The sequence below is a fragment of the Rhamphochromis longiceps genome, linkage group LG3 (assembly GCF_057381845.1).
Source record: "Rhamphochromis longiceps isolate RC_006_pf linkage group LG3, R_longiceps_female_GT1.1, whole genome shotgun sequence".
Lineage (NCBI taxonomy): Eukaryota > Metazoa > Chordata > Actinopteri > Cichliformes > Cichlidae > Rhamphochromis > Rhamphochromis longiceps.
In genome coordinates, this window is record NC_140559.1 from 27,534,083 (window position 1) to 27,561,556 (window position 27,474).

General features: G+C 38.7%; 1 protein-coding gene across 1 annotated transcript; it reads left to right on the top strand.

Moving 5' to 3' along the window:
• On the top strand, positions 1 to 27,474 carry LOC146673762 (ladderlectin-like). The gene is made up of 6 exons (XM_085401014.1): positions 1 to 97; positions 25,249 to 25,326; positions 25,600 to 25,709; positions 26,505 to 26,639; positions 26,913 to 27,024; positions 27,168 to 27,474. Exons 1-6 carry the CDS (start codon positions 1 to 3, stop codon positions 27,233 to 27,235), a joined length of 600 nt encoding a protein of 199 aa, XP_085257140.1. The 3' UTR covers positions 27,236 to 27,474.

The following is a 27,474-nucleotide window of genomic DNA, read 5'->3' on the forward strand; positions in this document are numbered from 1 at the left end:
ATGCACCAGGACATTCCCAACGATAACACATCCTTGGAAGGCTTCCATACTGTTCGGGCAGACAGGGACAGCATCAGTAGTGGTAAGAAGAAAGGAGGTGGGCTTGCTGATTTTGTTATACATAACAATAAAAGAAAGGTTTTGTTGCCCGGATATTGAACTGTGTGCTGTTGGACTCGGGCCGTATCATTTGCCCAGGGAATTTACTCACGTCAGATTGCTGGCTGTTTACGTTCCTCCCTCGGATAACCCCAGAGCTGCATGTGACACTACCCACTCAGCACCCAAGTGCCTTCATTCTGATCTTGGGTGACTTCAACCATGTTACATGGACAATACATTACCACCAGGGGGAGAGAATCTTAGACCTACTGTATGCTAATGCTAAGGATGCATACAGCTCCTCCTCCCTCCCCCCACTTGGAAGGTCAGATCACAACCTGATTCACCTCACCCCCCACTATGTGCCAATGGTGAGGAGGGAACCTGTCACCACGAGGAGCATTACCCACATCACCCACTGCGTGAGTATGTGAGTGGGCTGAGCAGCTCCTTTAGTCAGAGACTGAAACACCCTCGCTGCAGGAAGGAGCGCTTTCGCAGATCATTCATCCCAACAGCAGTTAGACTCTATAACTCCTCAATCACGATGTCATAAGTCACTGGACACTGTGAACATCCACAGTCACCACTTCATGCATAATGGACCTTCCATGACCTTCCAAGCTATATAGTTTATGTCTTCCATATTTCCAACTATATCCATAATCACATACTGTGTATGCTACCATTGTATATAGTGTATTATCTTACTTTTTTCATTGATTGTACTTATTTGTATTTTTGTATTTCCTTCATATATCTGTACCTCAGCTGAGGTGACGCAAAAATTTCCCCTTTGTGGGATCAATAAAGTCTTATCTTATCTTATTAGGAGGTGGTCAGAGGAGGCCTTGGCGGAACTACAGGGCTGTTTCGAGGTGACCGACTGGGAGATACTCTGTGAGCCTCACGCCGAGGACATCAATGGGCTTACTGAGTGTATCACAGACTACATAACTTTCTGCACAGACTCAATTGTTCCAGCTCAGACTGTTCATTGTTTCCCAAATAACACGTTGTGGGTGACTAAGGTAAAGAGGTGAGAAGGGTTCAGGTGTTTCTGAAGGACAAGATCAGAGAGGCTAAGGACAATTACAGGAGGAAGCTGGAGTGGAAACTCCAGCAAAGCAGCATGAGAGAGGTTTCGAATGGCATGAAGACCATCACTGGATTCAGGCCAACCAACAGCAGGGGAGGTAAGGGAGGTGAGAATAGAGCTAATGAGTTGAATTTGTTCTTCAACAGATTCGAAACTGCAGTGACTGCTCTCACCCCCCCCAAAAAAAAAACCTCACCTGTAGTCAGCCTGGAATCCAGAACAACACCACTGTACCTCCCTCTCTCTTCACATAGCGCTGTTGTCTCTTGTGAGAGTCCTGACACCTCAATCGTGCCTATACCCATCTGGACCAGCCGGCGAGCACTGTGAGGGTCATGTTTTTTGACATTTCCAGTGCTTTCAATACCATCAGGCCGACCCTCCTGGGTGATACGTTAGCAGCGATGCAGGTGGATGCTTCTCTGGTGTCCTGGATTGTTGATTACCTGACAGGAAGACCACAATATGTACGTCTCCCACAGTGTGTGTCTGACAAGGTAATCAGCAACACAGGGGCACCACAAGGGACTGTCTTCTCCCCCTTCCTCTTCACCCTCTACACCACAGACTTCAGCCACTGCACAGAGGCCTGCCATCTTCAGAAGTTTTCTGATGACTCTGCGGTGGTTGGATGCATCAGCAGGGATGATGAGACAGAGTACCAGGCTGTGGTCGACTCCTTTGTCACGTGGTGTGAGCAGAATCATCTGCAGCTCAACGTGGCAAAGACCAAGGAACTGATCGTGGACTTCAGGAATGTCAGGAAACACTTGACCCCTGTTTCAATCCAGGGGATCAATGTGGACATTGTGGAGGACTATAAATACCTTGGAGTACACATTGACAATAAACTGGACTGGGCTAAAAACACCACAGCACTTTACAGGAAGGGCCAGAGTCGTCTCTATTTTTTGAGGTGACTGAGGTCCTTCATCATCTGCTGAAGAATGCTCAGGATTTTCTATGATTCTGTTGTGGCCAGTGCGATCCTCTATGCTGCTGCATGCTGGGGGAGCAGGCTGAGTGTCGCAGATGCCAACAGACTTAATAAACTGATCCGTAAGGCCAGTAATGTTGTGGGGATGGAGCTGGACTCCCTTAAGGTGGTGTCGGAGAGGCGGATGTTGTCCAAGATAAAGACAATGTGGGATAATACCTTCCACCCACTCCATGACATGCCGGTCAGTCACAGGAGCATGTTCAGTGAGAGACTGAGAGTACCGAAAAGCACCACTGAACGACACAGGAAAACTTTCCTGCCTGTGGCCATCTCCCTCTACAAGTCCTCCACCTAACACACTGTATACTGCAATAGCTACACCCTTTTTGCACATGTTCTTCTTTCTTATTCAGCTATTTATCAATAAGTGACTTATATGTATATATATGTGCATATGCATGCATACATTGTATATATTGTGCTATTCTTTACTTAGTGTATTGTCTGTCTGTGTTACTGTTTATACTGGAGCACTGTAACCAAAATAATTTCCCTTAGGGATCAATAAAGTATTCTGATTCTGATTACCAACAGCTATATCCACTATGGGGGGAAACTAGTGAGGGAGACCATTAAGACCAAGCTGGGATTCTTGAGTCTAGAGGTTTGGAGAAACTTCCTCCCTTTCTTTCATCACAGCTGTCATGTTGACCCATTGAGAGAGGCATCGTTTCAGAAACATCAGGAAAGCCTGAAGTTTGTCGCAGGCATCACACAGGACTCAAGATCTTCACCACCAACTCCCTGGGAACTCGTCAAAGCTCCACTGTAGACCTGCCCCAGAAGATGAATAACCCAAGATTTCATGAACAGCGTGATAGAGACCTATCCTCTTTGTAATTTCAGAAGTACTCAGATAATCCTCAGAGGATTCAGTCCTGCAGAAAGATATATATTCAATATATATTATCCTCTCTGGTTATTCTGGTATGAATGACTCTGAATTACGTTATGGTAAATAACACACTATTGGCAAAAAAACGTGTGAAATAATTCCAGATTATAGTTTTTACTTCAACATACATGTGAAGACCTTTGACCTAAATAAAGTTTTATTTAATGCTGCTAGAGAGAACATTGTGTCTTCTTCATGCACGTTCAGTATTTAAAACAAGCCGTGAAGATCTGAGATCAGCAGCTTTTTGAAACACCAAACTGAGATACTGTTTGAACTACTATTGCTGATATATAGTCACAGTTACATGGATGTTTAATCGCTTTGACTGTTTGTCTTTAACTTTATCAGTAAAACAGCTGCAGTTACTGTTGTAAGTCCTGAGGTCTGAATCTGAGACCATCTTCTGTAATAACAAAGAGAACAGAATCATCACAAGCTATGAAATATAAAGTGTGTCTCTCAAATCTGAAATAAAGCTAATCCTTCCATGTCCTCACACATCAGGATCTGAAGTTTTACTCTTACATGTTTTTCAGCTGACATTAGCTGTTACTTTATAAAAAAAAAAGCCTTATATACTATCAGATTATCCAGGCTAATATTTATCTTTGAGTAATTGGTGCTTTTTAAATGGAGATCTGCAAAGATGAGATGATGGAAAAAGTTTCCAGTCCTGGCTCAATCTGCTGCTGCATCATGGTCACCAACATAGGTGTCATAACTGGTGTTTGTGCTGCTTGGGTATTTGACAGCAAATATTAACGCTTTAAATTATTTCTCTTGAAGGATGTAAGTTGTACAGAGTACTGCTCATGTAACTTTGTGAACAATTAACAATAATTAGACTGCTTTTTAGCCTGAACATTTTAAACAAACTCAGGAAAACAAACAAACAACAACAACAAAACAAATACAACGAGTCTGCTAAAAAAAAATCACCAGTGGAAAACTTAACCATAAATTTTAACTTAAGCTGCCAAACGGCCGTAGTTGGTTTTAGCACATAAATATTGGACTTTGCTACTTTAGTGTGTAGTTCATTATCAATGAGGGGTTACTGATGTGCAAGCGTGTCTTTTAATTTGGTGTTTCTGTCCTTGCAGATGTGGCAAGAGACAAATTTAAATTTTAAAACCAGCTCTGCACAGGAGCAGAAAGTGTCATGATTCACTATGATAAAGGACCCAAACGCAAGACTCGGAAAAAAGAGGGATGAACAAGAAGAGGCAGTTTCTATTGTGCTGTGAAAACTCAGATGCCAAAATACAGGCAACAGAACATAATAACTGGAAACAAGGAAACTAAACTTGGAAACAGAGAACTAAGAGACTAGAGACTAAGAAACTAACAAGTTACACTTAGAACCAGGAGCATGGAGGAAACACATAATGCTTGTCGTACTCTCACTAATGTAAGGGTACGACACGATAATAAGCAGGTGATGACAGAGGGCTAAATTACACAGCAGAGTTATGAGAAAATGGGAGACAGAAGGGAAACACAGCTGGGCCTAATTAGGCAGGACGAGACAAGGGAAGCAAAACTAGGCACACAACCTAAGCACACTAAACTATAAACAAAAGAGCAAAAGAGACAACACGAAGCGTAGGTACAGAGACACAAACTTAACACTTGTCATTTTGTCTCTGCACACTACCACAGTGGATTGTACATCGAAAAATCAATATGTGACTGAAGTACAGACTTTAGCTTTAACTCAAGAGAAAAAGAACAATCACAGTCACAGTCATTTTTATACACAGTCTCCCATTTTCTCCCATGTTCGTATTTCATTGGACAATTACCTTAAAAGCAGTTTCATGGCCAGATGAGGCCTACTCCCTTATTCATTCATGAAAGTGAACCAGACAGAATACCTGAAGTTGTTTTTAACATGTTGAATTTGGATTGCATAGCTTGTTATTTCACTTTTAATGTTTTTTAAGACATGAGAAATTGATAAGTATGAGAACTACATTTTTCTTGTCATAGAAAAATTAATAAAACTTTCAAGTAAAAAGCAGAACTTTTGAAAAAAAAGTATGATGAAATCTATGATGAAATTCCTTTTGTCAAACAAAACAGAAGTTACAAAACAACATTGTCTAGACATTTGTCTAGACAGCCCCAGTTCCAAGGAAGTTTAATTACAGAAAAAAAAATGTGATTATATAAATAAATACACATAATGCAATAATTGAATGATTTCCAAACTCATGAATCCAGATTTTATGCATAACAAAGCACAGGAAACATACAAAAATGCTTGAACCGAGAAAACTTAACATTATATGAAAAACAACAAATCGTCTTAAATTTAATAGCAACACATCTAGCTCGAAAAGTCAGTGGTACTACAAAAAACAGCTGGCAGCTAATTGGATTAACTGGCAACAGGGTAGTAACATGATATATTCTATAATAATAATAACTTAGAGAGGCAGTTTTCTTAAAAGTAAATCATGTTAGAAATTTTTTTCTCAATGTAATAATACAAATAGATTGAGTCTCTCATCATCTACAGTTATGTTTATCATCAATAGATTTTAAGAATCTAGAGAAATCTCTGTGCTCAAGACAAAGGCCAAAAAAACAAAAAAAAAAAAAAAAACTGCATAGACATGATCTTTGGGCTGTCAGGCAGTGCTACATTGAAAACATTCTGTTCACTGTATTGGAGGATTACTTACAAGGAAAATAGTGTCAGCAGATTTCACTAGGTGATCCACAATTGCTGGTTAAAACTCATGCAAAAAAAAAATCTATATGTGTACATAATCCAGAAAGGCGAATAATTTGGCTCAATAGTTAAATTGAGGCTAAATTGAAAACTGTTCTGTGGTCAGACATATCAGAAGTTGAAACTATTTTTGGAAAACAATAAAACAGGTCAAAGACATGGTTTGGTCCTTTTTGTCATTTATCGTTATTGGACATATGTGAAATTTTTAGTTTGTTTGTTTGTTTTCTGTGGTGCTTTTGTGTCTACAGATATATATAGAGAGAGTTCTTCACCACCACGGGCCTGTTGGGTAATTTAGATCAGCCTTCTGTTGAACCTGTACCATGCTAAGACATGGATGAACTCTTGAATAGACTTAAGGAGTAGGTAGTTTTCGCTTTTAAAAAGCTATTTTTTTTTTTCAAAAAATATGCACATTTATCAGGTAGTTTATTATTTAAAATGTTTAAGACTGATGACAGTCAGTCACAATCAGCCTGAAATGTAATAGTAAAATTATCCATCTGATACCCCCAGACATTGATCCTGTTCATCTGAGAAATTAAGTTTAATCTTACTTCAAAAATGCTGAAATTCTGTTAATTGCTGCTACAATCAAAAGTCGTGTCGTTTTCTTATTATCAGACAACTGAAACTGGGCTGCATTGAAGGGTAGTGTTTAAGGAAGGTACCCAAATTTGTTCATGACAAATCTGAGCAGCTTTTCCTATCGCGACTGGTAAATACATCTTGGTGAATTTTACCTCTGCTTATTGTCTTCTATGGTAAATGGACTGGTTCTACTCCATCTGAGCACTCAAAGTGCTTTATACAACTTGTTCATTCACCCAATCACACTTCTAGGTTTTCAGTGCTACCTAACTAACATTCATACACATTCAAACTCCGATGAATGCATCGGAGAGCAACTTGGGGTGAGTATCCTACCCAAGGATATTTGGCATGCAGACTGGAGCAGACTGGGATCGAACCAACAACCTTCCAGTTAGTAGGTGACCCGCTCTACTGCTAACAACTTATGTATCTGAATGTGACAAATGATAATCCTTTTCCCTGATAAATTTACATGTTAGACATAACACAATACCCTAACATTAGATTAGATTAACTAGATTCTGATTCTGAAGATGAGCGATACTGCGAGGAGTGCTTGGTATTCTGAAGCATTACTAAAAAAAAAAAGTAAAATTGAAAGGTGAATAAATAAAATGTTGGATCTACTAACAATGTGGAATATTTGGTGTTGAATTTAAAACACACAATGACAAAAAGAAATTCAAAGGTACATACAGCAGACGTCGATCAAAACTTAAATGCCAAAAGGAGAGAGGAGGATAGTGTTCCTTCCTAACGGTGAATACATTAAAATACTGTTGAGTTTACCTTCTATTTAGAGTTACCTGCAAGGACGGGTCTACAGATCACACGCATGGCGGTCCACACTTAAGATATCAAATATCAGCAATAGTTTAACAGGGATGCATAGAAACAATACATCAGATAGCTTGAAAGGTGCCGATGAGTTCGGTAATAAATCATTACCTGTAGTTACAATATTCTGATAAACTTCAAACTGCCTACCAAATAGCATTTTTGTCATGTTTTCTTCTTCTTAATCTTTGTCAGCTAAGTAGTCTTAAATCATTTCTTGCAGACAGACCGTTTATAAATCAAAACAACCAATGCTTAAAGAAATTATCAAGAAGTTTCCAAAGGAATACAAGTACACTTTTGAAGCTATTCAGCACATTTTCATTGAACTATCCAAAATTGCTCACCAGGCTGTTATTCCTTTAAATTACAATGCAAGGTATGGACCCTTTTTTGATATGTAGCCATATTGAAAAAACTGAACATTTTGTGAACACCTCAACATTTGTGTTGGCTAGTATTTCGCCAGTATTTGTTTACTTGCTTTTTGTGTGACTTGTAATATTGGTAAAGCATTGCACATCTTGTGCAAGAGGTAGGGTTTCTCTGTGGTTGACAAACTTATCAGTAGCTAAGTTAACAACTATTTAATGCATTCTACCAAAGTCAAGATTTTTATTTCTGGTTTAAGATTTAGCTGCAAATTTGGATAACGTTCATGCAGAAAGAGCATTTTACATCTGACATTATTTGTCAACTATAAGATCATAACTGTCATGGCAGGGCAAGGGGACCCAAATGCAGACAGGGAATGAGACGGAACTCAGTTTCAAACAAAAGGTGAGTCTTTTGTTGTGGCTGATAACATGAGATCAACACAGCAGGTAACCAGGGGCAGAACTAGACTAAAACCTAAACTGAACTCAACTAAACAATGATAACTATGATCAAACTGTGACAACTATGATACCTGGCATGAACATGTTTATGAGCAGGAACATGCTAGTAGCTATAAGACAAAACAAGACTTGAAACACAGGCAGGCCCTGAAGAGACTCATGAGAACACTAGAAACCTGACATGATCTTGAGGGAAGCAAACCAGATGCCCTGACAAATATGGAACGCCAGGACTGCCATAATGAATTAATTAAATACACCATTAAATAATTAATTAAATGTGTCAATAATAAATTAAAATTGGAATTAATTAATTAAATAAATAGTTATGACACATGTAATTAATTAATTATTGACACATTTAATTAATTATTTATGTATTTCACATTTTAATTAATTATTGACACATTTAATTATTGACACATTTAATTAATTATTTATGTATTATTTTAGTATTTATTTATTTATTGTCATTGTTGTTATTTATTTCATTTTGGCAGTCCTGGCGCCTGGCTCTCATCATGAAATAATTTTATCTGTCAGCCTCACCCATCAAACTCAGGGGGCGGGGTTAACGCTGCCCATGCAGCTTCTCTAACATTTGATTGGTTGCCGTGCAAAGTAAGTCAAAACAGGTCGATCCTAGATAATCGATTGCTTGTGTAGACTTGGGGCAGCCAGGTATCCCAGAATGCAGATCAAATCACAGGCAGCAATGGTGGTGGTGTAGTTTTAAAATACCCCGTTTTTCTGTCACCAGCTACACTTTTAACAGTGTTTTAGCCGCGAATGTCGCGCCGTATGTCTGGTCAGGTTGTCAACATAGAACATGTTTGCAAAAGTGCTCAGATGTTTTCAGAGATTTCACTAGCTCTGCTAACAATTAGCATGCAGAGTGCACCGAGGGGGTTACGTTAACCGGTTTGTTTACATATTCCACTCTCCGTGTTCCACATGTTGCATTCGCAGATTCTCATTTTCACCGAACGATCGTCTCTTTCCGCCTGGTCTTGTGTCTCTGTGCTTCTGTAACATAAAGAACGAGCTGACATTTTTCTCACGAAACCAGCGATCAGCTCAACAGACCCTCAGTTTACCTGCATGCATCCTCCTCCTCACCTGTCAGCTGTTTAACACCTGCTGCTAATTCAAGAAACACGCCTACGTTACCTGGTGATAGTCACAGTTTAACTGGGCAGCCGGTGCTCGATATAACGCAATGTCAGCGCATTTTTCTGCACAAGATAAGTAAATATAGTTTTTCCCCGAGCGCAGAGCTGCTGGAGCTTGTTTCCTTACAGAGCACTTCATCAGCGGCTGATGTCCAATCACCGGCACACAGCTTTCAAACCTCAGCTGAGTTTTAGCTCTCAGTGGTTAAACGCTGGACTTCATTCACTCAGGTTCTGTCTGTCGGGTCACGTTTCATAACTGCATAGTTTCACAGACGTTTAATGGTTCACTGGCACATGTGTTAGACTGAACTATCATCTAAATATCATCTGTTTTTTAATAGTTATTCAACTGTATTCTAAGCACCAGCTGTCTGTTAGAATGTGATTTTTTTTCTCTCTCTGTTGGCAGAGGTATAAAAATGCGCAGGAAAATCTGACGTGCATGGCGAACTTCACTGACGATATTTAGGGAGGAATAAACACACATCAAACATAAATGAACCATTTGCCTGTCTCCATAATTGAGAGCATTTTCTCTTCTTATGTCAACACTCTCTCTCTTTTTTTTTTTTTTTTTTTTGCTTTTTCGGTCATGTTATGTTTACCTGTCAAAGGCTTGTTACAAACTATGAAACACATTGTGCAGACTTCTGGATGTTAGAAGAAAACTAATACTGCTCATGAATGAGACTAAAGGCAGGAAGGTGTCCTTTAAAACTAAACATGTTAGTAGGACCTCCCTGTTTATATCATAGTTTATGATATAGCACGTGTATTTCAGTAATAGCCTGCTGATTTCAGTGTAGTGGTGAACAGTCACACAGCTCACGTGGGCGTTATCTGTGATACTCCTTAACTATAATTTATACAAGTTAACTTCAGTTAACCATTCAGACAGTTCTTTTGCAATGAAAAACATAAACACCCATATGCTGCTTATGCAGTAACCATGGTAACCACGGACTCTGAGCGGCTGGATCGACGGAGGTCAGACAACAATTTTACACGTATGATCTTAAAACAGGACACAGCCACTATACGTGCTGGCCTCATATCAAATGTGAAGGCAGACTGAGTCTATGTTTGACGTTTGTTTATATCTAATCTTCCTTTTCAAACATTTAAACAGCAGCGAGTCTGCAGCTGAGGGAATACAAACTCAAATTGTCGGAACAGATTTGCTCGTTTCTTGGATTCATTTGGTGATTTATTAAATGTATAACTGTTATTCTAATCTGCTGCTGAGTCTCTTACACTTTTCTTTATGCTGTATATTTTCACATCTCTGGAATAGTTGGAAGTTAGATAGTCAGCTGGGAAACTTTGTGTTAACTCATGGAGCTGAGGATATCGTGGACATGCTGACCTCGCTCCGTGGTGTACAGAGCGAGGTCAGCATGATTAATATTCACAATAAAAATATTAGCCGAACATCATGAAGTCTGTATGTGTTTCATAGTGTCGAACAACCTTTGTACAGTTAAAGCCAGCAGTTACTACATGACGGAAACACCAACGTTATCTCTTTTATGCGTTTATACACAGGTCACGCTGATTACTGAACAAAAACCCAAAGATCAGATGTTAAACAGATTTATTTGCCCTCTCTCCTCCTTAAACATGTTTTTAATGTTAGTTATAATTCAGAATTGGCGACTGAAACACGTAGGACACATAAGAACATCAGGAAATAAAACACCGATAAATATAACCTCAGTAAAAGAAGTCAGCGGGGGTTACTACAGCTGTGTACCGGGGCCTGCGCTTTGTCGGTGGGATTGCTTGCAAGGCGAGCGGGTCTATCCCACGCTTTGCCGTGAGACTGGGCAGACATCTCCGAAATCATCGAAGCACTGTATCTTGACAAACCGACCAGACACATGAAGATTAAACCACTACATTCTCGGCTAAAAAAATATTAAAACGGTATTTGGTGACACACAAACAGGGTTTTTCAAAGTTCAGTTCTGTTAGCTTCCACATGCCGGTTGTTGTGTGCTAGAAACAATGGCCACCAGGCCAAAGCAATGGTTTTGACTCGATCAGCGTTAACCCCGCCCCCTGAGTTTGATGGGTGAGGCTGACAGATAAAATTATTTCATGATGAGAGCCAGGCGCCAAGACTGCCAAAATGAAATAAATAAATATATCATTAAATAATTAATTAAATGTGTCAATAATTAATTAAATGTGTCAATAATTAATTAAAATGTGAAATACATAAATAATTAATTAAATGTGTCAATAATTAATTAATTACATGTGTCATAACTATTTATTTAATTAATTAATTCCAATTTTAATTAATTATTGACACATTTAATTAATTATTTAATGGTGTATTTAATTAATTCATTATGGCAGTCCTGGCGTTCCATAGGACAAAGACTAAAGGAAAACACATAGACTAAATACACAGGAATAGATCAATGAAGTGGAAACACATGGGAAAACAACTAACACAAATGAGCACCATGACACCACAGAGAAACGCAACACTAAGCATACTGAACATAGAAACGAGACTTTCAAAATAACAGTACACATGACAACACTGGCTTGACAACATGAAACATACAAACCAGAAATTCATGACATACTGACAGAGAAGGCAAGGACAGATTCACACAAGGGGACATAGATGTAAACCTAAACTAGAATAAAACTCAACTAAATCCTAACTGAAGATACCAACACAAGAACTTAACAGCCTGTGACAATAACATTGTTATTTAAAGATTAATAGGTAATTTTTATTTTAGTGTGAGAAGTGGATGTATGTAGATCTGGGTCCGTTCTAGACAGGCATGTATGAGGAGGCAGACAGAAATGTAATGGGGACACATGGTGGTAACAGAGGCAGGAAAGAGGTGGTGGTGGGGTGCTCTGGAAAACTGCTTTTGTTGTGTAATCAGATTGCACTTTGTCAGGCCTCTACTCTAAGACCTGACCAGCTTGGCCCTAAGCTTCTGCCGATCTAGCTCTTAGGGACACTGAGCCACACAGCCCCCCTGACCACGCTAAGGTGGCAATTCCTCAGGGGAAAACTGAAAAATAAAACAATCTCTCGACAAATTATAACAACTAAAAACATGACATGTACCTTGATTGGCTGGCCTATATAAAATATATTCAAACCCAACAATACACTTCCCACTGTTGCCAGTATTAACGAAACTAATAAGGGTAGGCCAAGTTATGAAAAAAAAAAGTAAATTCACCAAGTCTTGAAAAATAAAACTGAAAAAAATTGAATGAAAAACCCCCCAAAATATCCATCCAGATCTTTACAACCATCAACATAAAATTTGTCATGGCTGTGTGCAGGACCAAAAAATGCAGGACTCACTGAGGCAAAGGTGAACTCGAAATAAACAGCTTTATTGCAGGTTGCAGATTGAGGAGACTAACTATACTGGGGGAAAATAAACTAAGAGGCAAGCAAAACAGGTAAACAGAACCCACAGAGTAGTTTGCAGGTGAGCAGACGTTAACAGTGCGACAGCGAGCAAAGGAACACACAGGGCTTATATACACAGAGACCTAATCAGGGAATGGCTAATGACTACTCCATACCATCCTCAAACAGATGGCCTGACTGAGTGCTTTAACCAGACCCTGAAGCAGATGTTGCGCAAGTTTGTGAATGACACTGGTACTGACTGGGATCAGTGGCTGCCTTACCTCCTCTTTGCGTATAGAGAAGTACCCCAAGCTTCTACTGGCTTCTCATCTTTTGAACTGTTATATGGTCATGAAGTAAGGGGGCCCCTCTCTTTGCAAAAAGAAATGTGGGAGGGTGACCGGAGAGGGGCAGGGGCTACTAATGTCATCTCATATGTTATACAGATGAGGGAGCGACTTGAGAAGATGAGAAGATGACTGAGCTTGCCCAAGCTCATATGGTAGCTGCCCAGCAACATCAGAAAGTCTGGTATGATCGGTCAGCTCGGGAGAGGTCATTTGAACCTGGACAAAAGGTACTTCCAAGTGATGACAGTAAGCTGTTAGCTAAATGGCAAGATTCAGCAGAAACTGGGAGCTACCACCTATCGGGTGGCAACTCCAGGTCACTCTCGCTCCAGTAGAGTTTTGCATGTAAATCTCCTGAAGGCGTGGGTGGAGAGGCCGAAGAGAGCAGAAGTTTTTTTGATAAGGGAGATTCATGAGGAGGAAGAGGTAGAGGAGCAGTATCTTCCTTCAGGTGTGCTCCAGCATTTGGACCTTAATCACCTTTTAGAAGAAAAACAGCTTCAGGTGAAAGAGTTATGCATGAAAAATGAAAAACCCCCCAAAATATCCATCCAGGGCCCTATTTCAGGAAGCCGGTTTAGAAAACTCAGAGTGAAAAACGATACTCAGGGTTGAGTAACCCCGAACTGTCCAACTCGGAATATTCGGTTTCAGAAAGGCTGATAACAATTAGTTCAATCAACGCGGAGTTGCTTTAACCCCAAGTTAAGCGCGCGCACGAGGATACATAAAGCCCTGATTAGTGGAGCACAGATTAAGCGAATTACCATGGAGAAGGAGGGAAGGAAGGCGCAGTCAATGTATTTTACAGCGCTTGAGGCCGAAATTCTGATGGCAGCATATGCTGATAACATGCAAATTTTGCAGAAAAAAAGTAACACAGCCTCAGCTGCAAAAGAAAGGGAGCATGCATGGCAAAACATAGCCAACAGAGTCAATGCGTGAGTGTTAATTTAAACATTGATCTAGGGATTTCCACCCATTTAACATGTTATTTTATTATATTTTATTTTGTATTTTATACCTTTTATTTTGTGATGTGATTTGAGCGCAGGTGCAACCCAACAGGCCCCCAACGTTCCTGGCAGCAAGAAAAAATGAAATATAAAAATATAGTCCAAACAGGTAAGGTGTAATTGTATTATGAGCCATAGTGCTTGGTCTGTTTGTCCGATGTAAATCAATTGCAGTTAGAGGCTACATTAATTTCCCCTCTGTAAGCACTTATTGAAATTATCTGAGCACATTATAAGTACATATTTGCTTACTCTGTATGCTCAAATGTGACCCATTATGGCCACTAGAAAAAAAGCGGAGGCCCGAAAAACAGGTGGGGGTCCTCCACCACCACCACTCACAGAGCCTGGCCACTTGGCTTCCACATTTGTGATAATGTTGGCAGCATCACATATGATCTTCACAGTGCAGAGAACACAAATTAGCATCCATTACTATAATGAAATAATTTGTTAGTTTGAAATGCTACAGGGAACTATGTACCTGTACATTAATGCTGTGGAAAGACTTCCTGTTCACATAGTCTCCTTCATTTACTGAAGGAGCAATGATTGGAATGTGAGTGCCATCTATACAGCCAATCACACCTGGGAACCGTGAAAATAAATGTAAAATTTAAGTAGTAGTTCAAGTATCACCACATCATGTATTAAGTTTTGTTCATCCTGCTACCTGCAATTTTGTGGCATCCCTCTTTGATAAATCTTGTGGGTCTATGACCGGGGAACACCACAGACGAGTACAGGAGACGTTTCAGTGCAACTGTAACATTCCTGACTGCCCGACAGACGGTAGCCTTGGAAACGTGCTCAGCATCACCAATATTATACAGAAAGCTCCCGTTTGCAAAAAACCGAAGTGCAATACAAATAATATGTACAGAACTGAGAGAATGTCCGCGATGTGTCACATGCGTAATATATGGCCTGAGGATGTTATCCAAATAACTTATTGATTGTGCTGAGAAACGGTAACGTTCGCACAGGAAATCATCAGGTAATGATAAAATGTCCATACGCGCTCTGATCACTCTCTCCCGGCGGAGAGCTCTGCGGAGTATTTGGGCTTCAAGATCTACTGGCTCTTCAAGGAAGGGACACGCCATGTCTGACACTTCCTACTGTTTCCGACAAAGAGGCGGGGACAGTCAGGGTTAGTTGTAGTAAACCTGCTAGGGGGCAGGTTAGCTTCACGGAGTGTGTCGTCATAGTGACTCACTCAGGCTTCAGCTGAACTCGCTTTGTGAAACCGAAAACCCAGAGTTTTCGTTAACTCAGGGTATACTTACTCAGAGTTTGCACTAAACCGGCTTTCTGAAACAGGGCCCAGATCTTTACAACCATCAACATAAAATTTGTCATGGCTGTGTGCAGGACCAAAAAATGCAGGACTCACTGAGGCAAAGGTGAACGAAATAAACAGCTTTATTGCAGGTTGCAGATTGAGGAGATTAACTATACTGGGGGAAAATAAACTAAGAGGCAAGCAAAACAGGTAAACAGAACCCACAGAGCCGTTTGCAGGTGAGCAGACGTTAACAGTGCGACAGCGAGCAAAGGAACACACAGGGCTTATATACACAGAGACCTAATTAGGGAATGGTAAACAGGAGTGAGATGAAGCTGGGAGAAATAAGGGCTAACGAGACAGGGAGAAGTAAAATTGAATACACTGACGTAAGACATAGACCTTCAAAATAAAACAGGAAATGCACAGACTGGACTCAGAGATGCGGTACAGACAGAACAGAGGGAACACATGGGCAGACACAAAACAGAGGGTGTGCAGAACCAAAGGGTGTAAACCCAAACACACAGTCAGCATAAACTAGAACAAAGGATCATAATAACAACATAATAATAATAATAATGACGAAATGTATTTTCATTGGATTGACTAACTCTCAAATAAATTTGCAAAATAAGGTAAGACTAAAATAAGACCTCTCAACATAACCAACCACAACGGATTGAGAACAAAACATTTTAAGTTATTCCTTTTTTGTCATGTTTTAAGCTTGTTTGTTTTTCAGGGAACTAAACTTGTTTGCAACTGAACAGCTCCACTCTCCTTTATCCTGTTAGTAATCTCACCAGTTGCTGACTTTGATGAAACCTGACACTGGGTCATTTGCATACTAACAGTGTTGGGATGTTTAGCTGGGGGTGGGGGATCTCTGCTCAGTGCTGTGTGAGCAAACACATAAACAAAGCATGGAGGAACACAGCAAACTAGAGTTTAAACTGATTAGCTACTGTGGTAAATCTTCTCAGACAGGTGGTCTGCTTATTTTTTTGGCATCTGAAGGAAAAAACTTTTATTAATAATCAATTATTTGCCACAGCTATCAGTATTTGTCTTCTAAAATTGAGATTTTGAGTTTGCCAACAAATCTAGTGCAGTAAGTGCATTTTTCATAAGTGACAGTAAGTAAAATCAAAAAAAGAACTTACCCCAGATGCTGCTTAACTGTGCCATCCAGAACATGCATGCTAAGCCAACAGCCTGAGAAGATTTATTCATTTTTGCATTTTTGCTCAGCAGGTTTTGATTTAATTTAAGTAAATTTTAATGTGTTATCAAATGAACAGCAGCAGGAGAACAATCCATAAAAAATGGTTGCAGAGTTTCTATGCACCTTTTTTTTCACACTGTTGCCACCTGCTGGAAATGAAACATATTTTTAAATGGCTGTGTGCCATACTGTAACATGATCTAAACAGGAATACAAACTTCATACTACACTTTATTTTATTTTTTTTTTTTTTGTGACCAGGATATGTCCCTCAACGCATATATTAAACGAATATGTAGGACTGCTTTCTTCCATTTATGCAATGTCTATAAAAAAAGCATCTTCACTTTAGGGTGATGCTGAAAAAATAGCTTTTTACGTCTTAGTTATTACTTCAGTGATGGACTTGTTTTAATTTCATCTTGACTAATTTGTATTATCAACCTTTCCTAAAAAGGCATTAACTTAAATGCATTTGGTTTATCTAAGAGTGCTGATAGGGACTAGAAAGAGAGAGAATCCTATATTGGCTTCTCTTTTTTGACTGTTAAATTTAATTTTAAGTTCAAAATCTAGTTTAAAATCCTTCTAATCACATAGAAGGTCTTGAATAATCAGGCCCCATCTTATCTTAAAGATCTCATAATACCATATCATTCTAATAGACCTTGTGGTATACTTGTGACATCTAGAGTATTTAAAAGTAGAATGTGAAGCAGAGCCTTCAGCTTTCAGGCCCCTGTTATATGGGACAAACTTTCACTTTTGATTTTAGAGACAAAGGCCTTCTCTAATTTTAAGATTAGGCTTAAAACTTTCCTTTTTCATAAAGTATATAGCTAAGACTCATCCACTTATTTGCTTGGTCTACTATGGTCCTACAGTTAGCTGATATGTCAACATTTCCTTTGCTGCACGTAAAGTCCTCTTTCTCTTTCTATTGTCCACCTTTGTCCTTTGCCTGCCAACGAAGTCAACGATAGTGGCAGCAACACCACTCCTTTAAAACAGCAAATAATTTATGTCTCAGACATGGATGTACTCTGCATAGTATAAAATGAAATTGAAGAAAAAAGGAGCTTTTGTAAGGACAAACTATTCAAATTTTCATTTCACAGAAAAATTAGCTTGAAAGTATTTCGAATTCAGCATGAAACAGCTCATTGCAAATGGTTTTCTATTTTGATATATACTCTTCTTGATGGTTAAACAAGTTCTCAGAAAGTCAGTAAAATAAATAACAAGAGCAAATAGGTGATGTTCAAGCTGAATAATCATTAGATTTGAGTACAGATAATCTCTAGTGCTAACAACAGGCAAATCCTGTCACCGTCTTGTGACATGTCAAGGGTGCAATGTGGGTTAGCTAATCAGAAGTTTAATTGTCCTGTGGTTGTACTCTGCGGCACCTCCTTTTTGAGCATTTTAAAATGTAACCATAGTGGTCTCGATTACTGTGACTGTGTAGTTTTCAGTCATTCAGGTCATCGTAATTAAGGAGTTTGGAAAGAAAAGTGACTGGACTTCTTGAAGACTCGACTTATTGAGATCATCTTATACAAGATGTGAGTGGGCATTAAAGTGTTTGGGAAGGGATCTCAAAACTGGATTATAGATGGCAGACAGTTGGTGTCATAAACCACCTGCTCTGTTCAAGGGTAGTCGTTCATAGTGGACATAATAGTGGACTTTCAAATCAGCCTGACTTCCCACTTCCTGTATGTAAAGACGGACTACAATAGGTGACACCGGGAAGCCCATGAAAAAACGTTTTTTGTAGAAACCCTCATTCTCAAAGGGCTTTGCGTTCCTCCTGAGTGTTATGCTCCATCTAAAGGTAGAACGTGAAATCTAGTGGGATAACATTGATTCAGCAATTAAAGACATGATAAACACAAAAAACATAACTGGTGTGTACATTTTTTTAACTAACTTTAAGTGTTTTTCTTTTCATCTCTTTTTAATTTAAATTCTCCCTTACTTAAAAAAAATGCCTGCTGACATTTGTCCATGTTCAGGGCTGTATGTAGCTAATTACTGTGGCTGAGCAGTTGTAAAGATATAGATGTGGACGTGTGAAGTAATTGTCATTTTCTGTTAGGTAGTCACACAGTCATGATGTTGGAAAGTTATAGCTAATCCGTCTTTACTGAACTACTTTAGTTTTTGCTCTGATGTCATGAAGACTTCAACCTAGTCTAAAACCCTAACTCTATGTTTTTTTTTTTATGTAAACACTTTTAAATAATCATTTAGAATGACAGCTCCCCATGCAAGCTGATTCTGGGGAACAACTGAAAATAGATTTTGCATTTTCTTAGAGGTCAGGATTAGGGGCATCACCAATGATGTCTTAGACACCTCAGGATTAAACAATAAAGTTTCTTTGTTCATGGCAGGGCTGGTGTTAGATCCTCTCCCATATTCAAACATAAATGGATTACATTTCTTTACTGGCAAAGCCTTGAATAAACATGAACTTTATAAACTGTACTTTGCTTGTGTTGGAGAAAAATCAGGTGATCTTCCAGCAGTTCATTGAAACAGGATGAGGGCGTTGATGTGCCAGTAAAATCGCTGGGTCATTTTTCAAGTTAAATTCATATTACCTTTTCTGTTTTGTGTGTTATGAGTGCATATGAGCTCTTTTCTCATTTTCACCCCTGTGAACAGGCATATTCAGAATTGTATTGTATCGTTTAAATATTTTAGTCTGATACTGTCTTGGAGAAACTGTAATGCACAAAATTTCCTTAGGGATTAATAAAGTATTCAGATTCTTAAGACAAGCTGTCTTTAGGTCCCCACACAGACAGACTGTATCTGCAGATTGAGACCAAGAAGGAAGATCTGAAGGTCATTTTGCAAAGGTTTACTTTCTTTTCAATGAAATGAATGCTCTCAGTATTGGTTTGTAAACTCACTCAAAAGTTACCCCGCTTTAGGTCATTATCAAGGTTAAATGTTAAGGTTCCATGATGAAGATGCTTACTGTCCCTCTGCATGTGTGCACCATGATGGCTTTTGCCCAAATTTCATGTGTGTGTGTGTTTTTTGTTTTGTTTGTTTGTTTTTTAGATTTTACATACAAAATATGTGATTGGGGAATAGTACATCTTAAATGTTTCAATCAGTTTCGTGTTATTTTTAAGTGTTAAGTGTGCAAGACCATTTTATCTTTTAAAAATCAGGTATAAAATGAATGTTAAAAAATCAAAATTAACAAGGTGTGCAAATCAGCAGTGTTTTTAGATTCACAGTGAACAGTCAAAAACAGTTATGAGGTGTGTCATTGAGGTACATTATTTTGTTATTAAATGCATGTACACTGATGTGATATGAGACAGACCACATCAGGTTACAAGTAACGCGTTACTGCCCATCTCTGGTGGGAACACATGGGGAAACAGCTGACTGACAAAGGCTGTATCGCAATTCAGGTTCTGCAGCCTTAAAGTACGCAGCCTTAACGGTCCTCAAGGGCCGCATACTCAAAGACCGCTAAGGCCAGAAGTGCGATGCTTGTTGGCTTGTGAAATAGGACGGTCTAGCCTCCGTCCGCTGCCCATGATACTAACAGCTGGAAACGTGTCATACAGCTTTGTTTGACAGAAATGAAGGAGAACATATTTTGTACATTTGTTTCTCCATGAGCTTTGTGTGATATAATAAGTATCTGAGGCTGAGACCACAGGACTGTAAAACATGATTGTTGGGCTTCATTTCTGTGCTGAACAGTCATTTAAGATTAGCTAGTAAATAACAATTAGCTAATGTTGTTCATGAGTTTAAAGTCATCTCACTTTGGTAATGTAAATATAATATGGCCAATATTAAAGTTATTATATTAATCATTATTAGTCATTACAGCAGTGAACTTGAACTCTGTGTCAAATACTGAGCTTCAGTACAGATTCAAGTTACAGTTATTTATATTTCCTATCACCTTAAATCTTCACTCAAAGACACTCAAGTATCTTTGACAGTGTAGATACAGATGTATTATATATAAGAGACAAATATTGATCTTTCAGAATCAGAATCAGAATCAGAATCAGAATGGGTTTATTGCCAGATGTTGAGGTTTACAACATTAGGAAATTGCTGCGGTGCTTCAGTGCAGACAATAAGAATTAAAGTGCTATGTAGAAAGAAAGATATGTGCATGAGATATACATGAGATATATACATGAGAATAAGAATTATGAGTGCTACGTAGAAAGATATATACATGAGTGCAGGTGGTGATCAGTGCCAAACATGAAATGATGCAGTGACACAGCGTAGGGTCATGTGTTAGTGGCGGGGACAGTCATGTGGTTATTGTTCATGTGTCCAACAGCAGAGGGGAAGAAACTGTTCTTATGGCGAGAGGTTCTGGTGCGAATGGACCGGAGCCTCCTGCCTGAGTGGAGCAGGTCAAACAGACTGTGTCCAGGGTGAGAAGGGTCAGCGCTGATCCGGGCTGCACGCCGCAGTGTCCTGGAGGTGTACAGGTCCTGCAGAGATGGGAGTCTGCAGCCAATCACCTTCTCAGCAGAGCGCACAACACGCTGCAGTCTCTGTTTGTCCCTGATAGTGGCTCCAGCGTACCACACGGTGATGGAGGAGGTGAGGATGGACTCGATGATTGCAGTGTAGAATTGCATCATCGTCCGTGTTGGCAGGTTGAATTTCTTCAGCTGCCTCAGGAAGTACATCCTCTGCTGGGCTTTCTTGATGACGGAGGTGATGGTGGGCTCCCACTTCAGGTCCTGGGTGATGGTGGTACCCAGGAAGCGGAATGAGTCCACAGAGGTGATGGGGGTGTCAGTCAGGATGATGGGGGGGAGTGGGGCTGTGTGCTTCCTGAAGTCCACAATAATCTCCACTGTCTTCTGGGCATTCAGCACCAGGTTGTTGTGGCTGCACCAAGACACCAGACGTTCAACCTCCCTCCTGTAGGCAGACTCGTCCCCGTCCGAGATGAGCCCAATGACGGTGGTGTCATCTGCGAACTTGATTAGCTTGACAGACTGGTGGGTGGAGGTGCAGCAGTTGGTGTACAGGGAGAAGAGCAGAGGAGAAAGAACACAGCCCTGAGGGGAGCCGGTGCTGATGGTCCGGGAGTCCGAGACATTCTTTCCCAGCCTCACGTGCTGCTTCCTGTCCGTCAGGAAGTCAGTGATCCACCGGCAGATGGGATCAGGCACATTCAACTGGGAAAGCTTGCCTCGGAGATGGTCTTCAGTATGTTGGCATTACTAAATTTGGCTCGATGCTTATATATATTTATAAAAAGAAAATGTACGAGCTGTGATAACTGTTTCTGATAAAATGAAGAGTAGAGTATATTAAATATCCCTTTATTGGGTGAGAAAATCAGACCATGTCATAACTGCTTTAAGTCATACAGAATACATATCAGAGACTTAAACAGGCTGACGTCTGCTAAATGGGTCAAACTGGGCAGAAAGTATACAAACACATAACATCCTTATAGAATATGATGTAACACTATAGATCAACTTACCTCAGAATATATAAAGCATATAAACAATTACAGCAATATGATGCAACAAACACAGCAGTGCTACTGATCCAAAATACTCAAAGCTTCATAGAACTGAAACAAACATTTATTTTTAACTCCATTCTGCTGCTGATACATACTTTAGGTTTCTGAATATTAAACTTGTCTCTGCCTTTCATAGTGTGTAACTTGAAGGCCCTGAGTACTTTCTCCCACACTGAAAACACTGGAATGATAAAATTATTTGAACATTACCTAATAAGACTGATTCAAGACAGACAATTAGTTATGTTAAACTTTTCTAGCAGTCCTTCACAAACAGGGAACAGTCTGTCTATTCTCTCCATCTGTGAGCTGCTGCTGGCTCTTCCTCCTCCTCCTCTTCCTCTTCCTCACACACTGCTGAGTTTGTCCTGGTGGATCATCAGGGGTGCAAAGCCTCACAGATGATGTGCAGCAGTGGGTCCCTCAGTCTGTCCTCACTCTGGACACTTGCAGTCGTCACACATGGAAATCAAATGTGTGATAAGGTGCAGGATTCAAACAGAAGTGTAACTTATAAATAAATGTTCATACTTTTATTCCACAATCAGAGAGAAAGAAACAGAGAGAGAGTGCAGGACAGACAGACAGGTGACAGTCTCAGGTGTATACACTGCTACAAAACAGCACCAGAGAAGCAGGATTTAGTGTTTGTGTTATTACGAGTGCTAAACAAGAAGAGTTCCCAGATGGTACAGTGGACTGAATGTCCTTCTGAAAAGGATATACACGAGTGGATCCTCTGCCTTTTTCAACTTCCTTTCCTTCATGAAGGCAGTAGGAGCATCCATGTTCACCATTAAACTGTTTAAAATTCTGGACCAGAGGTCTGGCAACTGAGTCACTCATTAGAATTAGAGGGATTACTTTTGTATTGACACAAACTCCTTTGTCATTTTCCCATGTGAAACCACTGTCCTGTAGATCCACACACTCATCAATGGAAGGTTTTAAGAAACTTTACATGTGAGGCTTCTCATCCCGGAACCATAGTCCACAAAGGAGTACATTATCCTGTGTTGTTTTCAATGGCAATTCATTAATGGTGCATAAAAGGGATTTTTTTTAAAAAGTTGGCACACCATCACAGCTAAATGTTAAGCTGAGGGTTTGAAGGGCCGTTTCTGAACCACTCAAAGCTTTCTGATACAAAAAAACCATTACAAATGTCACCGAGAGAAGTTGTTATGCCTTTTGGTCAGAAGTCAGTAGTTAGTGCATAGTCTGATGAAGTTACATAAGCAAGGTGATAAATAAGTTCAAAGTTAAGAAATATTATAAGTAATTCATGCTAAAAAAAAACAGTTAAAATGTCTGGGTTCGAAATTTGCTCAGAGTGAGTCATCGTTATCACAAGCGATCTTTGTATTGTATGTGCGGAAATGGGAACGAGGGAGCGCTCTAATAATTCACCTATCCAATCTGATTTGCTTTCAAAGTGTTTGTTTCCTCTTTTTTTAAACTGTCTATTTTATGGCTGTTCTTTATTGATCTGTTACCCATTTTAGGTATTTTGTTTTTTAAATACTCCGATATCACCATGAAGCACTTGGGTGTGACACTGAGACCAGTGGAGAAACATACATGGGAACAAGGGAGATAGAAAGAGAACACCGAATGCAGAGACAAGACTAAATGGAAGGGATAAGGCTGACTAAACATGGGGCATGGAAACTCCCCTGTTCCGTGCTCCATGATAACAGAAACCTACGGACTAGAAAACAAAACTAAGAAGACCTAAGAAAACAAATATAAACAGAGGGATCACAACTGTAAACCAAAACAAGGAACAGAACCTTAACCATAGAACATTAAACAACCCAGAATCAAAAGTCCAAACACATTTACACTGGGCCAAAGACCCAGGAGCGTGACATCTTTGTTGACCAGCAGTCAATAAATGAAATTAAACATCCATGAAATTCAAGCTGGGTGGAGAGAATTGCGTAAGGTTGGTAAAGACAGGGTTAGTGAAGCATGGAATCAAAACATACTTAACCCTTTAAGACCTACCATAGAACCAAGTCCGCCAGAGCTTATATTATATTTTTACATGTTGTAGAGCCATTTTTGGGAGCATTTCAAGTTGCTATACATCAATACAACCATTACAGCCTAAATTTTAATAATATGTATGCATTAAGTGCATAGTAATTACATAAATTGCAAAAAAGTGCAATAAACTACAAATAAAATTTTTAAATGGTTTTTGTTTTTTAACATATATTTCTAGTTAGAGAAATTTAAGAGGCTTATCCCTCAAAACTGTTAATACAAAAAAGTTGCACAAATAGTTTCCCACCACAGGAAATTTATTTTGAGTGTCTTCATAGTTTTATTTTTGAAATACACCAATTTCTATACACTGCATGAAAAACGAAAATAAATATTATAGTGCAAATTTGCAAAAAAGCAGCATATGCATCAAAATAAACTATTTCCAGCAGTGCAATATGAGTCCTAAGCATCCCAGAAACGACACAGAAAGTCATAAAGTCAAACATAACCTTTAAAAACACCAGTATAGGCTCATGAGGCCTTGATGGTAAAAAACTACATTTCCGCGAAAATGACGTCACTTCCGGTTTCGGGCAGGTAATGGCGGACATGCGATAGTTCGTGCTGATGGACGTAGGAAGTGTTATGAACAGCTGATCAGATCGGCAAAGTGTGTTTCTGGAATATTATGTTTTTGTTGCTGCAAGTGCTTTTTATGCATTTTTTGCAAAGCTATATGTGGAAGGAAACTGTGACCTAGGACAAGCTGATGGCATAAGATTTAAGTACAACTCCTCCGGTTTCATATGCAAAAAAACCTTATTGCGCTAGCTTACGTGGTTGCAGTGCTACCAGGACTTAAAAATAGTTACGCAAAATGGAGCGTGCCCGCTCCCACCGGCTTTAAAGGGTTAAGTATTTCTAGTTCATTTCTTCCTGGTATTGAAATGTAAATATAAGAAAGTGTATATAAGTGCTCATCTCTACATGAGGGGTGAAGCTACAGGCTGACACTTGAAAGAGGAGAAGACATTCTACAGACAGGTATGTTACAAATATGCTGAGGATCTTCTATCCTTTCTTTATCAAACTGCTAATCACTTTTGTTAATGTGTTTCTTACAGAGACACTAAATATCATCATGAAGCTGCTGACTGCATCTGCACTTCTCTGTGCAATGATGGCTCTGACCGCTGCTCAGGGTAAGTATAAAAGTATGTTACTAGTATCATACTGAATGTTGTGCATGTCAATGGGCTTTAAACAGCTGTCCAAATAATAAGATCTATTTTTAAATACATGTTTTTAAAAATAGAAATCTAAAGGAAGAAAATGACACATTTTCCAGTTGAAATTTCTTGAAAAGTAAAACTATTGCCAATAAAACACAAGTTAATGACCATGATTATAATTATTCCAGTAAAGGGGGAATTGAGTCAGCATTTTGTCACACAATATGTTTGCTTTGTCTTCAGATGAGTGCTATGTTCTCAAGAAGTCCTCATCATGTCCCACTGGTTGGACTGAGTACAACAACAAATGTTACTTCTATGTTTCTACACCCTTACCCTGGGTTGATGCTCAGGTAATAACATCAGGACTCACCAGTTACTGTGACTGTGTTTCTTTGATTCTTTAATATTTGGATAAGACCTTATAATAATAAGTTTTTAATATTATATTAAAGAAATTTATATTGACAATTAGTAAAATTTTATCAAAGCCAATGTACTGTTAAAATTTGTCTAAAATGATAATAGTATGTATTGATCATTATTAATGTTATCATTTATTGAATTTTAATAATGCTATCATTTGTTCTAATATGTATGTATGTCATATATGGCTTTAGTTTTTAACAAGTAAAAAGTAACAATATATTAGTAAACAAGAAATACAAACAAAGAAGCAAACAAACTAAAGTCTCCAGTTTCACGTTCCTACAATTTATGCCATGGATAAATCACCTGTCAATTTTTGCTTCGATTAAAACCAGTTCTTATATGTACTGTGAAATATGCATCCAAGCTTATAATAGCAAATATTATTTTTTTAATTTATAAAAATAATGCTAATTATTGCAGTAAATGGTTTAAGCCACCAACATTAACTGCATGAAATAATTCTGAATGATAAATGATTGTAAATGTATTAATCATTAGTCCTTTCAATATAATAATTTTTTAAAAACGTTATTTTTTATTACTTGTTGAATGGTAAGCTATTAATAAAAGGTCAGATAATTAAAATCAATAATTTTGTCAGTCAATGTAAATATTTCTTAGTATGTTTTATTATTATTTGTATGTTTGTGGTGGTGTAATCATGAAGGTTGTTTTATAAATCTTCTGTAACTCTTCTGTCTTTTTGTTTACTGTAGAGAAACTGTCAGACCATGAGTGCAAACCTTGCATCTGTACAGAGCCTTGGGGAATACCAGCTGATTCAGAGGGTGATATCTGATGGGAGTAGAGCTAATGGACGAACATGGATTGGTGGTTCTGATGGTCAACAGGTATGCCAGTCTGCCAGTTAAAACATAAATCTATCCATTGGATATTTTACTTATTTTTCACTGTTATCTTTTTTTCCATTTCCATATAATTCCATATATCTTGTTTCATATATTTGATATCTTCAGTTTGTATCTACAATGTCGGTAGTAGTGAAAGTAAAGGCAAACCAATAAATGAGAAGGTGTGTCCAAACTTGGTAGTCGATGTATAATGTTAAAGTGTAGTTTCGTTAAAAAATGATTTCTTATTTTTAACTTTTTTCTGTTCTGTAGGAGGGTTATTGGTTTTGGATCGATGGAACACGTTTCCAATACACAAACTGGTGTCGGGGGGAGCCTAACAACTTGGGGGGCAATGAGCAATGCATGGAAATGAATTTTTCAGGTATAATATTGTGCATAATATATACAAGTGCTATTGTCATTATACATAAAACCAAAAAAACCAAAACATTTTTCTCATATATTCTATATTTTTGTGTCCATGCAACAAAAATTTCGGTTAAAGTTGATTTTTGGTGCTTACAGGAGACCTGTGTATGAATGATCAGCCTTGCCAGTCCCAATCCCCTTCTGTCTGCATTAAGAGTAAGTGATGATTCCTGGGCTGACATGAAGACACGTCATCTGAAAAAGAAAGAAATCTTCTCATATATCACTCAAAATATCTGTTTTCACATCTTTACCTTTTTCTTTTGCTGTAACGATGCATAAGGAATGAAGCGACAAGTGACACAAAATAGTGTGATTGTGTCTTTTAAAAGGAGCAATTGAAATGTGTAATGGAAAGAATGCTTTTAGCAAAAACTTAAAAACAAAACTTTTTTTCTCTTCT

Bases quoted from the DNA above. Each gene is read 5' to 3' on its own strand.
- LOC146673762 (XM_085401014.1), top strand. From the start codon at position 1: ATGCACCAGGACATTCCCAACGATAACACATCCTTGGAAGGCTTCCAT. The intron at 98-25,248 runs GTGGGCTTGCTG...TGTTTCTTACAG, and splicing joins TAGTGGTAAGAAGAAAGGAG to AGACACTAAATATCATCATG. The intron at 25,710-26,504 runs GTAATAACATCA...TGTTTACTGTAG, and splicing joins TACCCTGGGTTGATGCTCAG to AGAAACTGTCAGACCATGAG.